At 41.1% G+C, this 12,264-nt stretch overlaps 1 protein-coding gene across 2 annotated transcripts in view; it reads right to left on the reverse strand.

Moving 5' to 3' along the window:
- Positions 1–8,238, reverse strand: part of RIPK2 (receptor interacting serine/threonine kinase 2) — a 29,990-nt gene extending 21,752 nt beyond the window's left edge. Inside the window, exons 1-3 of one of the 2 annotated variants that reach the window (XM_047088944.1) lie at positions 7,612–8,238; positions 2,939–3,092; positions 528–683 (exon numbers count right to left, since the gene is read on the reverse strand). In XM_047088944.1, coding sequence (XP_046944900.1) covers positions 528–683; positions 2,939–3,092; positions 7,612–7,784 — 483 coding nt within the window. In that variant the 5' untranslated portion in view covers positions 7,785–8,238. Of the gene's footprint in view, positions 1–527; positions 684–1,957; positions 2,059–2,938; positions 3,093–7,611 lie in introns of those variants that run through there. The other variant, XM_047088945.1, reaches the window with a different exon arrangement.
- Between the last annotated feature and the right edge of the window lie 4,026 nt (positions 8,239–12,264).

The raw sequence follows: 12,264 nt of genomic DNA on the forward strand, positions 1-12,264 counted from the left end.
AAGTAAACAAAGCCAATCTCAACATATCACATACTGCATGATTGCATTTATACAGCATTCTCAAAATGACAAAATCATAGAGATGGAAAACAGATTAGTGGTTGTCCGTGGTTAGGGACAGTAGAAGAGGGTGAGTATGAATATAAAGGGGTAGCAGGAATGATAGCTTTGTGGTGACAGAACAGTGCTGTATATTGATTGTTATGGCGGTCACACATGTGATAAAGTGACACAGAACTACATACATGAATCTGTAAGAACTTCAAAACCAAAAAAAAAAAAAAAAAGGTTTACATGACAATTTCAATTAAGGACATAATGACTTTGTATTTCGTACCATAATTCTATCTACCTCTGGAGTCTAGAAAGAACTAAGCCACTGCAACAGGAAGAAGGGGCACTGAAGAAAAGAACTGCAGGCTATGGAAAAGTGAGGTATTAAATCGGCTAGGTAGGATGAAAAAAATCCTAAACAGTCTTCAACACTATTAAACTCAAGGATGCAGATAAACTTTTTTCCAAATTACCTTAACATGAAATTCATTATCCAATAAGATATTTTGAGTCTTCAAGTCATGATGAAGTAGAGGAGGATTCATATTGTGCAGGTAGTTTACACCCAGTGCAATTTCATGCAGAATGCGAAATCTCAGTGGCCAAGCAACAACAGGATATTCCATTTTCTTCATATATATGAAAATAAAACCAAAATAAGTGACCACATTCATTACATTTCCACTTAGAAAATTAAATATTCCGTGTGAAAATACAGCATAAACTCAGGTCAAAACATATACTCATTTTTATTTCATAGTATCATGCTATCAATTATTATTTAACATTCTTGTATCTTATTTCCCTCAGTTTTTAGAGAAAATAATGGCTTTATAATACTGATATTTCCTTTTGGTTTATGTCAGTAATATAACTACTTGGTATAGGCTCTTCTTTCTTCATTTAACACAGTTTCAATTTTTTTCTGTGTAATACCTGAACACATATACTCACACCTATCTCTTCATTCTATGGTTTACATCAAGTAACCTACATGTACCCACACAAACACAAACAAAATTTGCTTCTAGTACCTAACAAACCATTAATACAACATTTATATATTAACTTTCCTATTGTTATGAAATCATACTTTATTATAATTATCATTACATCAACTAAAATTAGGACCATATTATATTTACTATACATTAATATCTCATGCTTCTTATATAATTTTTGTATTCTAACGAAAAATTAGCCTTTGGACATTTTGCTTTTGTGAAAGAGACAAAGATCATCTCCATTTCTAAGCATATATAATACAGACATATTTAAAATAGAATCTTTTATATTTCCTTGTACTTACAAATGATATTAATCTGAACTTTAGAACATAAAAGTTAGAACATAAAAGTTAGAACATAAAAGTTAGGCAAAAGCTTCCAAGGAAAATGAATAAACCCAGAAAAATTTGGTAATTTGGGAAGATCTGACAATGAATCATCAGGCACCAAGCTACTGAATACATTTTAAATGACATGAACAAGTATGCTTTTACTAAAAGCTCAAATCTGTTCTTGAGAATTTTTTCTACAAATGGGTAAGCTTATAGCTCATTGACTAGACATCACATGTTAATCCACTCATTGACAGGCTCAAAATACTCGGTTTTACATTGCACTTTGATTTTTTTCAACAATCTTTTTTGAGGTTGCAGGAAGAATACTTTCAAGGTAAATCCCACCCTAATAATACAACACAGGAAACCAAAAGAGACATAAAACATTACTTCCTTTGGTATACACAGACCCCCACCTTGGTGAGTAACTGAATCTTTTAATCCATAAAAGGTCATTTTTTTCTGAAAATTATGTAGTTCAAAGGAGTAACGAGGCCTCTGTGCAGAACGGTATCATATGGAGGGTTTTGATCATGGAGATGGAAATAGAAGAGCACTCACTCTATATGTTCTGATTCCTTCTAGGAGTTGGCAGTCCACTGAAGGAGGCTCTATAATTTCTAATGGGCTCCAAATTTGGGTACCAGAGTATCTAATGGGTACTGGGGTGTGGGAAGAAAATATCAGAATATATATATATATATATATATATATATATATATATATACACATACATACACATATACGCACATATACATACGTATATGTATATACACATGCATATATATGTATATATATATATTTTTTCCCCTTAGAGAGAGAGAGGGGGTGCCAGTGGGGGAGAGGGCCAGAGGGAGAAAGAGACAATGTTAAGCAGGCTTTACGCAGATAATATTAATAATATAAGATCAAGCAAACAATAATAGATGAATACACATAGTTTGAGATTAAGGATCCAAATTTGCTTACTGGTAGGATTTGCCCGTCTAGTTGGCTCACTGATGGGATTTGCAATCAAAGCCTGAGTAACTGGTACCTTGATAGAAAGGTAAATGGCACATGCCATTGTCTATTATTGGAAAAACTAATATATTTGGTACTCAGAGACAGATTTATTTGGCCTATTCAGAACTTAATGGGCTGGTATTATTAATACTTAATCTGAATCTTAAATTGTTTTTAACATAAAATAAAATCTGGCTTACCTAACAGGGTATTATATAGTGTGCAGTGTTTATCTCTTCTCTTTCCTACTCCTTTCTCTATATATACACATGTGGATACTGGAATTCAGTTTAAACCTCAAAGTCAGTAACCTAAGCAAAATGATCTAGGTTCCGTAGAATGCATGACCTGACTCTATGGTATTTTTAACAAAACAAAAGAAGACATAAATTGTGTAACTTTACTACTGTAATTGTTTTCCATTATTCTTACTTTGATTCATCTATATATCTCTAAATAATCTGATCATATGTAAAGGCAAAACACTAGATCACTTAAATAACAGAATTATAGCTACTGAAAATACACAATACTTACCCTATGTAGGAGTTCATTTAATGATCCATTTGGCATGTATTCCGTAACTATTCCCAAAAATTCAGGCTCATTGCAAATTCCCAAAATTGGAAGAATGTAACTAAATCTAGCTTTGTGTAAAATTTCAGCTTCTCTTAAAACATCATTTCTTTCGCTAAAGAAAGAAAATGCATAATTATTTCATGGTAATGAAAAATACACAATAATCAGATCTATAGTATTAATTAAGCCTAGATTTTTTTTCATTAATTGACCTCATGTAAATTATGCAACTTCTCTGTCCCTTTGTTTCTTTATATTTAAAGAAGGGATAACACCTGTCCTATATATTTCACAGGTCTGTTTACAAATCAGAATAACTTGTCTAAGCCACTGACAGAAAAAACGTGCTATACACAGGTTATTATTATACTTTCCTGGGAAAGGGAAAGGACACAATATTTTAGTAAGTTTATAATGTCTATATTAGCATGATTGCTGTTTGAATTAAAGTTTACGTTGTATTACAGTATTATATTAAATTTTATGGTTGCATACCATGTAAATTTTTTTCAGATATTCAAACAACATAATTTAAATGACTAGATGTAGATTTAAACGACTAGATGATAATAGTTGCATAAAGGTCAAAAATACTTAGAAATTATACAATGGAATTCAGGAAAAGAACACTTAGAACAAGTAAATGCTTGTAACAGATCCCTGGGTAACTCTGGATCTCAGGTTGATTTGCCTATTCATTCACAAAGCAAATAAATAAGTATTGAACATTTATTATGAATAAAGGACTATGCTCAGCATTATGGAGAATATAAAGATAAACATGGTCTGTGTCCTCAAGCTGCCCAGAAATCTTTTAAGAAAAACAAATACTCATTGTGGTTTTGGTTTGCATTTCCCTGATGATTAGTGATGTTGAATACCTTTTCACATATACCTATTGGCCATTTGTAGGTCTTCTTTGAATATGTTAATTATGTTGATCTTGGTAATATGTATATGTTATGTATATGTTCATCAAATCATGTTGTATACTTTATATATAACTACATTTGTCAATTATTCCTCAATAAACTTAAAAAAAGGAAAGCATATAAAAGAAAGAGAATAGATACTTGAAATATAAGGTAGAATGTGGTAAGTGCTGCCAAAAACAAATAAGTAAGTAAGCAAATAAATAAGTATAGGAAACTTGGAAAAAGAGTAAACTGAGGGCTAGAGGAGTTGTCAGTCTTTAGAGAGGGATTTCAACTGTACTTTAAGGATGGATAGACTATCAACTACGGGTAAATGGGCAGTCAAGATGGATGTGGTCTCCAAGAGGGGAGGGACTTTTTTTTTCACCTGTGTGTCCCCAGGACCTGAAACAGGGCCTGGCACCTGGTAGATATGTAATAGATATGTATCAAACGTATTCAAGGGAGTTGCAGTGAAGATTGTGTTTGGAAAATGGCAAATTGTTTCATATGAATCAGGATATGTAACAGAGCATGTAAAAGGAATGAAGGTGAATAGGGTAGGCTACAGCCTCATCTCAGAGCCTAAAGCCAGGTGAGGGTGTTTACACTTTATTTGGTAGTCACCAAATTATGACTGCAGGTTTTCCAGCAGGGTAACGGCATGAGCAGAACAAACTTTTAGGATGATTAAGTTGGCGAAAAGATGTGGGATCAGCACAAAGGGGCAGAATATTCTAATATTCTATAATATTAGATTATTATAATACTAATGAAGATGTGAAGCAATGAGAGTTTGAAACTATACAGGTCACAGTGAAAATGGGAAGAAAAACACTAGCTGAATAGAATGCCCAGGCTGTGGTGACTACGGTGGATATATTTAAAAAAAAAAAAAAAAGAAGAAGAAAGAAAAAAAAAAGGCAAAGGAATTGGAGATGTCACCGTTTTTACCCTGGATGGATGTATGTTGGTAGCAGCAATAATAAAAACATCTCCAGGAGAAGCTTATTAAGTAAGCAATGATGATTAGTTAGTGCTTAAACCACCCAAGCCCTGGATGAATGGCTGTTGAAATAAGAAAACAACAGACATTCCAGACCAGACTACAAGGCTTGCTTTAAAAACAAAAAGCAAAATAAAGCAAAACTTTGGTAATATACTTACATATTTTAAAATTCAAGAGTTACAAGTTATCATAAAGTAAAAAACTTTTTTTACTTTTCCCTGTTCTTCAGCCTCCAACTCCTTCAGCCCCCTTCTTAAGACCCCAACCGTAAGGCAACCAGTTACATCAGTTTATGAAGCTTATCCTAATTAAACTTATCTTCCCTAAAGTTAAACAGTTCTGTGTTTGCCTCAAGAGATGTAGATCAACAAGAACAACATATTGTTCAGCACTCTTGCAGTGAGACAGAGGATGGACTTAAAGATTTTTGGATACATTGAAAAAAAACGAGAGAGAGAGAGAGAGACAGCGAGAGAGAGAGAGCGAGAGAGAGCAAGAGAGAGCGAGAGAGAGCGAGAGAGAGCGAGAGAGAGAGACAGAGACAGAGAGACAGAGCACATGCGCGCGAAGGAGCACGAGCATGCTGGGGAAGTCTCAGTGATACTTAATACACTTGTTCATTCTCCCATTAAGAGTATCAGGCATTCTTCCTTCTGTCATCCTATTATGTGTCAGCCACTGTTTATGGACTATCATCTAAAGACCAACCCTCTAAACCTGGTTTTATATCACCACCTTACATATGAGGGCACTGAGGCTCAGATAAATAATTTTCTAATAGGCCAACATTAAGTGGCAGAGTTGGAGTCAGATTTGAATCACAACTGTAGGACTCCAAAGCCTGTGTTCTTTCCATTCTGGTGTTTGATCAGAGAAAAGAAAGAATCAAGTTTTTGAAGTCAGATTTCAGGAAGATTGAGTGAATGGCAAAACAGAAAAAAGGTCAAAAGTAGGTTTTTATTTAAAAAAAAAACACAAAAATGTAAAATAAAAATACAGCTTTTATAGGTACATCACCAATATTACCCAGATCAAAATTTGAATCACAAAACAGTTACGTGATCCACACAGGATGTTTGAACAACCAATCAGACTCATCTACACATACGGAGTTAGGAGATTGTTGGGAAGGCCCACTCACTGAGCAGAAGTCAGGCTTGGGAGAATGACTCGTCACCGATCATTAAAATGAGAACACGTAACTGCAAATAAACTTTTTTCTTCCAGGTGGTCTCAGAGAACAATGCAAACATTTTCCACGCCAGAGCTCAAGAAGTACATGTATTTATTATTCCCACTTTGTAAGTGAGGAAATGGACACCCTGTGAGTCAACTGCGTAGCCCAGCCCTATGCTCAGATTACATAAATACTGCTAATGTTAACATCATAGGCAACAAGTGTGAGAAAGAACGTGATGCAGTAATGCCAGAGGGTTTAACTGGTCCTTATGGCTTCTTTGACAACAGAATTTCCTACTGAAGAATTTTAGGTTATGAAAATTGTTAAAAAGAATAGAAAGGGAACCCCCCTCTTCATTCCTTTGCTCTCAAATAGCACAAAATTTGGATAAACGAAAATCCTGAGCAGCTGCATCCAAGATGGGAAGATCACTTTGCTTTAAAATACCATAAGGGTCCACTAGGGCCAGATATCCGTAATCTACATGGCTGATTCTAAACTCGATTCACCCCTTCTAACCAACCACCACTCTTCAAAGTCGACTACATGTACGTACCCACGTGTGCCCAGCACTTGCCCCACAGAACTCAAGGCCCCGGTGAAACAGACACCACATCTTATTAATCACTAGACCTGGTTTAGGATATACAAAAGGCGGGAACAGTCTCGAATCTACTGTGAGAGTGGCCCATCCAAGCCTGATAGCAACACAGCAAAGAAAAGCCACAGGCAGATGAAAGTACGGTAACTTTGGCAGAGCTGAAACTGAGGAATTTATCTGACACTGGATACTAACAACTTCGGACCAATGAGGCATCTAGCATGATGAATTCTGACATTAGATACACGGGAGGTGAGGCGAATGTTGCAATCATGGATGTTAACTCACTGATTGCGGGACTCAGTTATATCCCTACTGGAAGGGAAAGTACACAAGACTAACGACTAGACCCTACTGACCAGTCCCTTCGCTCACAGGTCAATGGTATAGGGTTGAAATGTTTTCCTGTTAATAGAAACTAATGCCAGCCTTCCCCTCTGAAACCTAGACAGTGCATGTAAATGGTTCCAGGATATGAGAGGCATTCAAAATTTCTGGCCATGTAATAGTCTTCTGATTCGGTTTACTGTTAGCCAAATAATCCACACCCCCTGGGGACAGGCCTCCCTGCCCGAGTCAGAAGAGAAACTAAGCCAAGTCGAGTTTGGTATCTAAACTTTCACGACCACACGTAGTAAACCGCAAACAAAACAAGAACAAGAGCAAACCCACGCCGAACAGACTTTGGTGTGGGGAGGGACGAAGCCCAGAGTAAGAGGGAAGGAGGAGAGGGCGGTGGAGGGAAGAGGTGAGCAGCAGAGGAATGCGACGGCTGCAGCTCCTCCACACAGCACAGTTCTCCCCACCACGCGGGCCCCAAGCCTCGAAGGACTGCCCAGAGGCGACGAAGGGGTGGGGCCGACCCCAAGTGTCACCGCCGTGTGGGCTCCAGAGCCCGGGGTTCGGGGCTGCGCGCGGGCGCCCTACCTGTCGAGCACCGGGGTGTGGATGTGCAGGTGCTTCACGGCCACCTGGACGCGCCAGTCTGCGTGGCGGGCGGACGACACGGTGCCCGACGCGCCGCGGCTCAGGTAGCGCAGGTCGGCGAGCTTGTGGTAGGGAATGGTGGGCAGGGCGCTGCAGATGGCCTCCCGGCTCATGGTCGCGCACGGCGCGGGCGCTGGGGCCGCCGGCCGGCTCTGGGTGTGCCCGCCGCTTCGGAGGCTTCCGGGGCTCCTCGGCCGCGCTCGGGCGCCGGGACCCGCCCCCCGTGCCCGAGCTGGAGCGGCCGGGCCCTCCCAGCCGCCGGGGACTAGGTCACGAGGCAGCCCATCGCCCGCGCGGCCCACGCCAGCCGCTGCTTTTTGGAGCCGGAGCGGACTTTCCCGGGGGCCGGGGTCAACTTGGGCTGCGGCGACGCGTCGAGGAGGAGCTTCCTCGCCCGACCTGGCCCTCCTAGGCGCGCCAGCCGCCCGAGCCCGCCGGTCCGAGCTCCTCCCTCCCCGAACTTCTCGGGCGACGTCAGCGGCGGACACTGAGGCGGGGTGGGGGCCCCCCCCGGGCCCCGGGATCCCCGCCGCTCTGGGCGACACCCGCAGGGGCGCGGGCGGGGGGTTGGGGCGGGGAAGGGAGCCGGAGAGGCTATTTGTCTTCTTCCCCCCCCCCCCCCAGCTCCCAGGTTTGGAAAAGTTTTCTCTGAGGGCAAAAAGTTCCTTTCAGTAGCCTGCCGTCCGGTGGGTCTGTGGGCTCTCAAACCGGGGAGGAATCTCCTCTGAGATGGCGTCTTGGGGGTGTGGCCCGACCCCATATGTTGCAGCAAATACTCGGTGCCCGGGAAGAGACAAACAAGCGAGGCGCACTCGGGGAATCAGAAACAACAACAACAACAAAAAACTGTGTTGGCCACTCGTGTGCCCTCCCAGCGGAGTCACCTCCAAAGGCTGAGCCCCTGAACCTTGGCATCGGCCTCCTTTTATGGCTGGGATGGTAGGGGGTTGAGAGACCCGAGAAAAAGGGGAGGGAGCCTTATCACCGGTGCTCCGGCCAGGTGGTGGACACAGGAGGCAAACGATTATAGAAGCCAAAAGAATGCAAGGAGAGGATCCAGCCTCGGCCATCTGGCTGGCCCCTTCTATCTCGTTTCTACGGGCTTTTCTTCTCACCCCCAGGCGGCAGGGTGTGGGTCGGAGGGCCGTGGGTTCCTCGCTCCGCGCCTGCACAGGAAACGCTTTGGGTGGGGAGGAGGCGTGGTGGTGACCGCCCAGCGCCCCCTCGGTGAGTGGGGAGAACCCCGTGGGGGTGTAAATGCACCTGCCTACCCTCACTTCCAGTGTTGCTTCCAGGTGCCTCAGGAGGGACAGGTGGGTGAGAGAGCTTGTCACGGTTTAACTCGGTCAACAAATCGCGGGTTGAGCTCCTGTTCCGTGCTCTTCTGCTAGGGACCTACTTTTCTCTCTTTTGCTGTCCATAACTATATAGAGGGTGAAAAATAACGGAGAAGAGTCGATCCCTCTGATTCCAGGTAAGACTGCAACAATTTCCTTCTCACACATCTGGAAGGAACGCAATTAACGTTGAGTGTCAACCCAAAGCAACCAGAAATCTTTTCTTTTTCTTTTTTTTTTTTTACGTTTTTTTTTTTTTTTTTAATTTACTTTTGGGACAGAGAGAGAGGGAGACACAGAATCGGAAACAGGCTCCAGGCTCTGAGCCATCAGCCCAGAGCCTGATGCGGGGCTCGAACTCACGGACCGCGAGATCGTGACCTGGCTGAAGTCGGAGGCTTAACCGACTGTGCCACCCAGGCGCCCCAATCTTTTCTTTTTTTACCTTAGAACGAAACACCTTTTCTACTGGGATGACGCTCTTGTAGAGTGCGAGTGCAAATATTATATACAATACCAAGTCCATACTAGGCATTTTACTTCTTTATTTTTATTATTTTTATTTTTCTGGAGAGAGAGCAAGTACGGGAAGGTGGGAGGGGGAGAGGGGGAGGACAGAGAAAGAGAGAATCCTAAGCAGGCTCCTCCCTCAGCACGAAGCCCACTCAGGACCTAATCGCATGACCCTGGGATCATGACCTGAGCAGAAATCAAGAGTACCCATGCTGTACGGACTGAGGCCCCTAGGTGGCCCCATACTAGTCATTTATTTTTATTTTTTTAATGTATTTTTGACAGAGACAGAGCATGAGTGGGGGAGGGGCAGAGAGAGAGGGAGACCTAGAATCCCAAGCAGGCTCCAGGCTCTGAGCTGTCAGCACAGGACCCTATGCAGGGCTCGAACTCACGGACCGAGAGATCATGACCTGAGCCGAAGTCGGACGTTCAACCGACTGAGCCACCCAGGCGCCCCCCATACTAGTCTTTTTTAATGAATTCTAAGGCCACAGTAATAAGGAATACCTGACTTGAATAGGGGATTTCTGCCTGTAGAGAACCAGTGTTTCCTGTATTTTTGTGTTGCCTGAGATGAGAGTAGCAATGTTACTACAATACTGGGAAGTTGTAATGAAACACTGTGTTTTTGTTGTTGTTTTTTGTTTGTTTATTTTTGATTCTTGAGAGAGGTCAGGCTGGAAAGGGACAGAGGGAGAGGGGGAGAGAGAGACAGAACCCTAAGCAGGCTCCCTGGACCCAGCGCTCTATCTCACCACCTTGAAATCATGACCTGAGCTGAAATCAACAAGAGTCCGATGCTTAACAGACTGAAGCACCCACATGCCCTGAAAACACCGTTTTTTAAAATTTTGGTCATTTAAAATAAAATGCTTAGCTTTAAAGATATGGTCTGATGCTTTGTGCTTTTTTCTACAAAAAGTGCTCAGAAACCTTTTCCCGTTCATTCATTCATTCATTTTTTTTCCAGTCAGTTAACAAACTAAGAATTCCAGAAAAAAAAGAACAAAAAATAGGAAGGGAGGACATGATCAAAATAATAATTCAAGAAATTTTGGCAGGACAGGGGTCTCCAAATGGAAAGGGCCACCAAGTACCCACAGTGAATGAAAAAAAAAAGCCTACATGTAAGCATGTTATTAACAAGTTCAAAACCCTGAGAATAAATAGAAGATTCTAAAAGTTTTCAAAAAGAAGAAACAAGGATAAAGTGATGGGGATTAGAATGACATTAGATTTCTCAGCAATAACACTAATGCTAAAACACAGTGAAGTGAAATTTCTTCAAAGTCTGAAAGACAGTAACTTCCAACCTACAATTCTATAGTCAGCGGAACTATCAAGTATAAAGGCAGAATAAAAAATGTTTCCACATATACAAGGATACAAATGTTTCCTTTCCTTCCATCGACTTTTTTTTTTTTTTAAATAAAGAAAGCTACTGGAGGATGTGCTCCAACAAAACATGGGACTAAATCAAAGAGAAAGACATGGGATCTGGAAAACAGGATCAAGAGAAAAGGAAGGTAAGCCCAGGATGTGGCAGAATTAGCAATCATTTTTTGTTGGAGCGGGAGATGACAGACTCCAAGAGAAAGACTCTAGTTAAAAAAATTGAACTTACAGATTATCTAATTTTGAGTTTTGGGGAAATTATATTATAGATGTTTGATAAATGAAATATGTGATAAAATTGGAAAAAGAACTTACAAAACTCCAAGTGAAAAGGCAGCAATTTGTTGAGAAATAAAAATTATACAAAAACATTTCTACAGACTGTTCAGTGATGGTGAAAAGAATAAGACTTCAGAGCTTTTGCAATGCTAGTAGTTTACAAATGTCCAAGAAGGAGAGAGTATGAAGCATAGAACTCTATAAAATTTATATTTTAGTTACATTGCTTAAAAAATAGGTAATATAGGGGCGCCTGGAATGCGCCTGTTGGTTAAGCGTCCGACTTTGGCTCTGGTCATGATCTCACAGTTCGTGGGTTCGAGCCCTGCGTCGGGCTCTGCTGACAGCTCAGAGCCTGGAGCCTGCTTTGGACTCTGTGTCTCCCTCTCTGTCTGCCCCTCCCCCACTCGCACTCTGTCTCCCTCTGTCTCAAAAATAAATAAACATTAAAAAAAATTTTAAAAAGTAATCATGTGGTTCAACATTTAAAAGTATAAAACATAATCCCATGGAAAACTGGACAGAAGACCCAGACAGCTCACAAAAGAGAGTATCTTAAAAGCAAATAGCAAATGAGGGAGTTGAGGCTCTTTCAACACTGTTAGTCATCAGGGAACTATAAGTTAAAACCGCAGTGTGATACCGCTATACAAATACTAGCTAAAATCAAAAAGATAGAATATACCAAATGTGGGTGGAGATTTATAGCAGTTGGAACTCGTATACTGCTAGTGCGGGTGTCAGTGGTACAACCAGTTTTGCAAACTGTAAAGCAGTTTCTGTTAAAATTGCAGCTGTGCAGATTCTATGACTCAGCAGTTCCTCTTCTAGTTATGTGGACACACAAATGCTAGTGTTCATAGAAGTGCTATCTATAACAGCGCACACTGGAAATTACCTAAATACGCATAAACAGTAGAATGGGTAAATAAATTGCGGCATATTAATGCAGTGGAACACTAAACAGCAATGAGATTGAACAATGTACAACAAGTTAATCACACAAATATAATGTTGGATGAAAAAAACAGAAGAATATTGTATGAGTCCATTTCTGTTAAGTATA

Source organism: Lynx rufus, unplaced genomic scaffold (assembly GCF_022079265.1).
Source record: "Lynx rufus isolate CCGP_SWC_20201006 ecotype Redwood Valley unplaced genomic scaffold, mLynRuf1.p SCAF_26, whole genome shotgun sequence".
In the NCBI taxonomy this organism is placed as follows: Eukaryota; Metazoa; Chordata; class Mammalia; order Carnivora; family Felidae; genus Lynx; species Lynx rufus.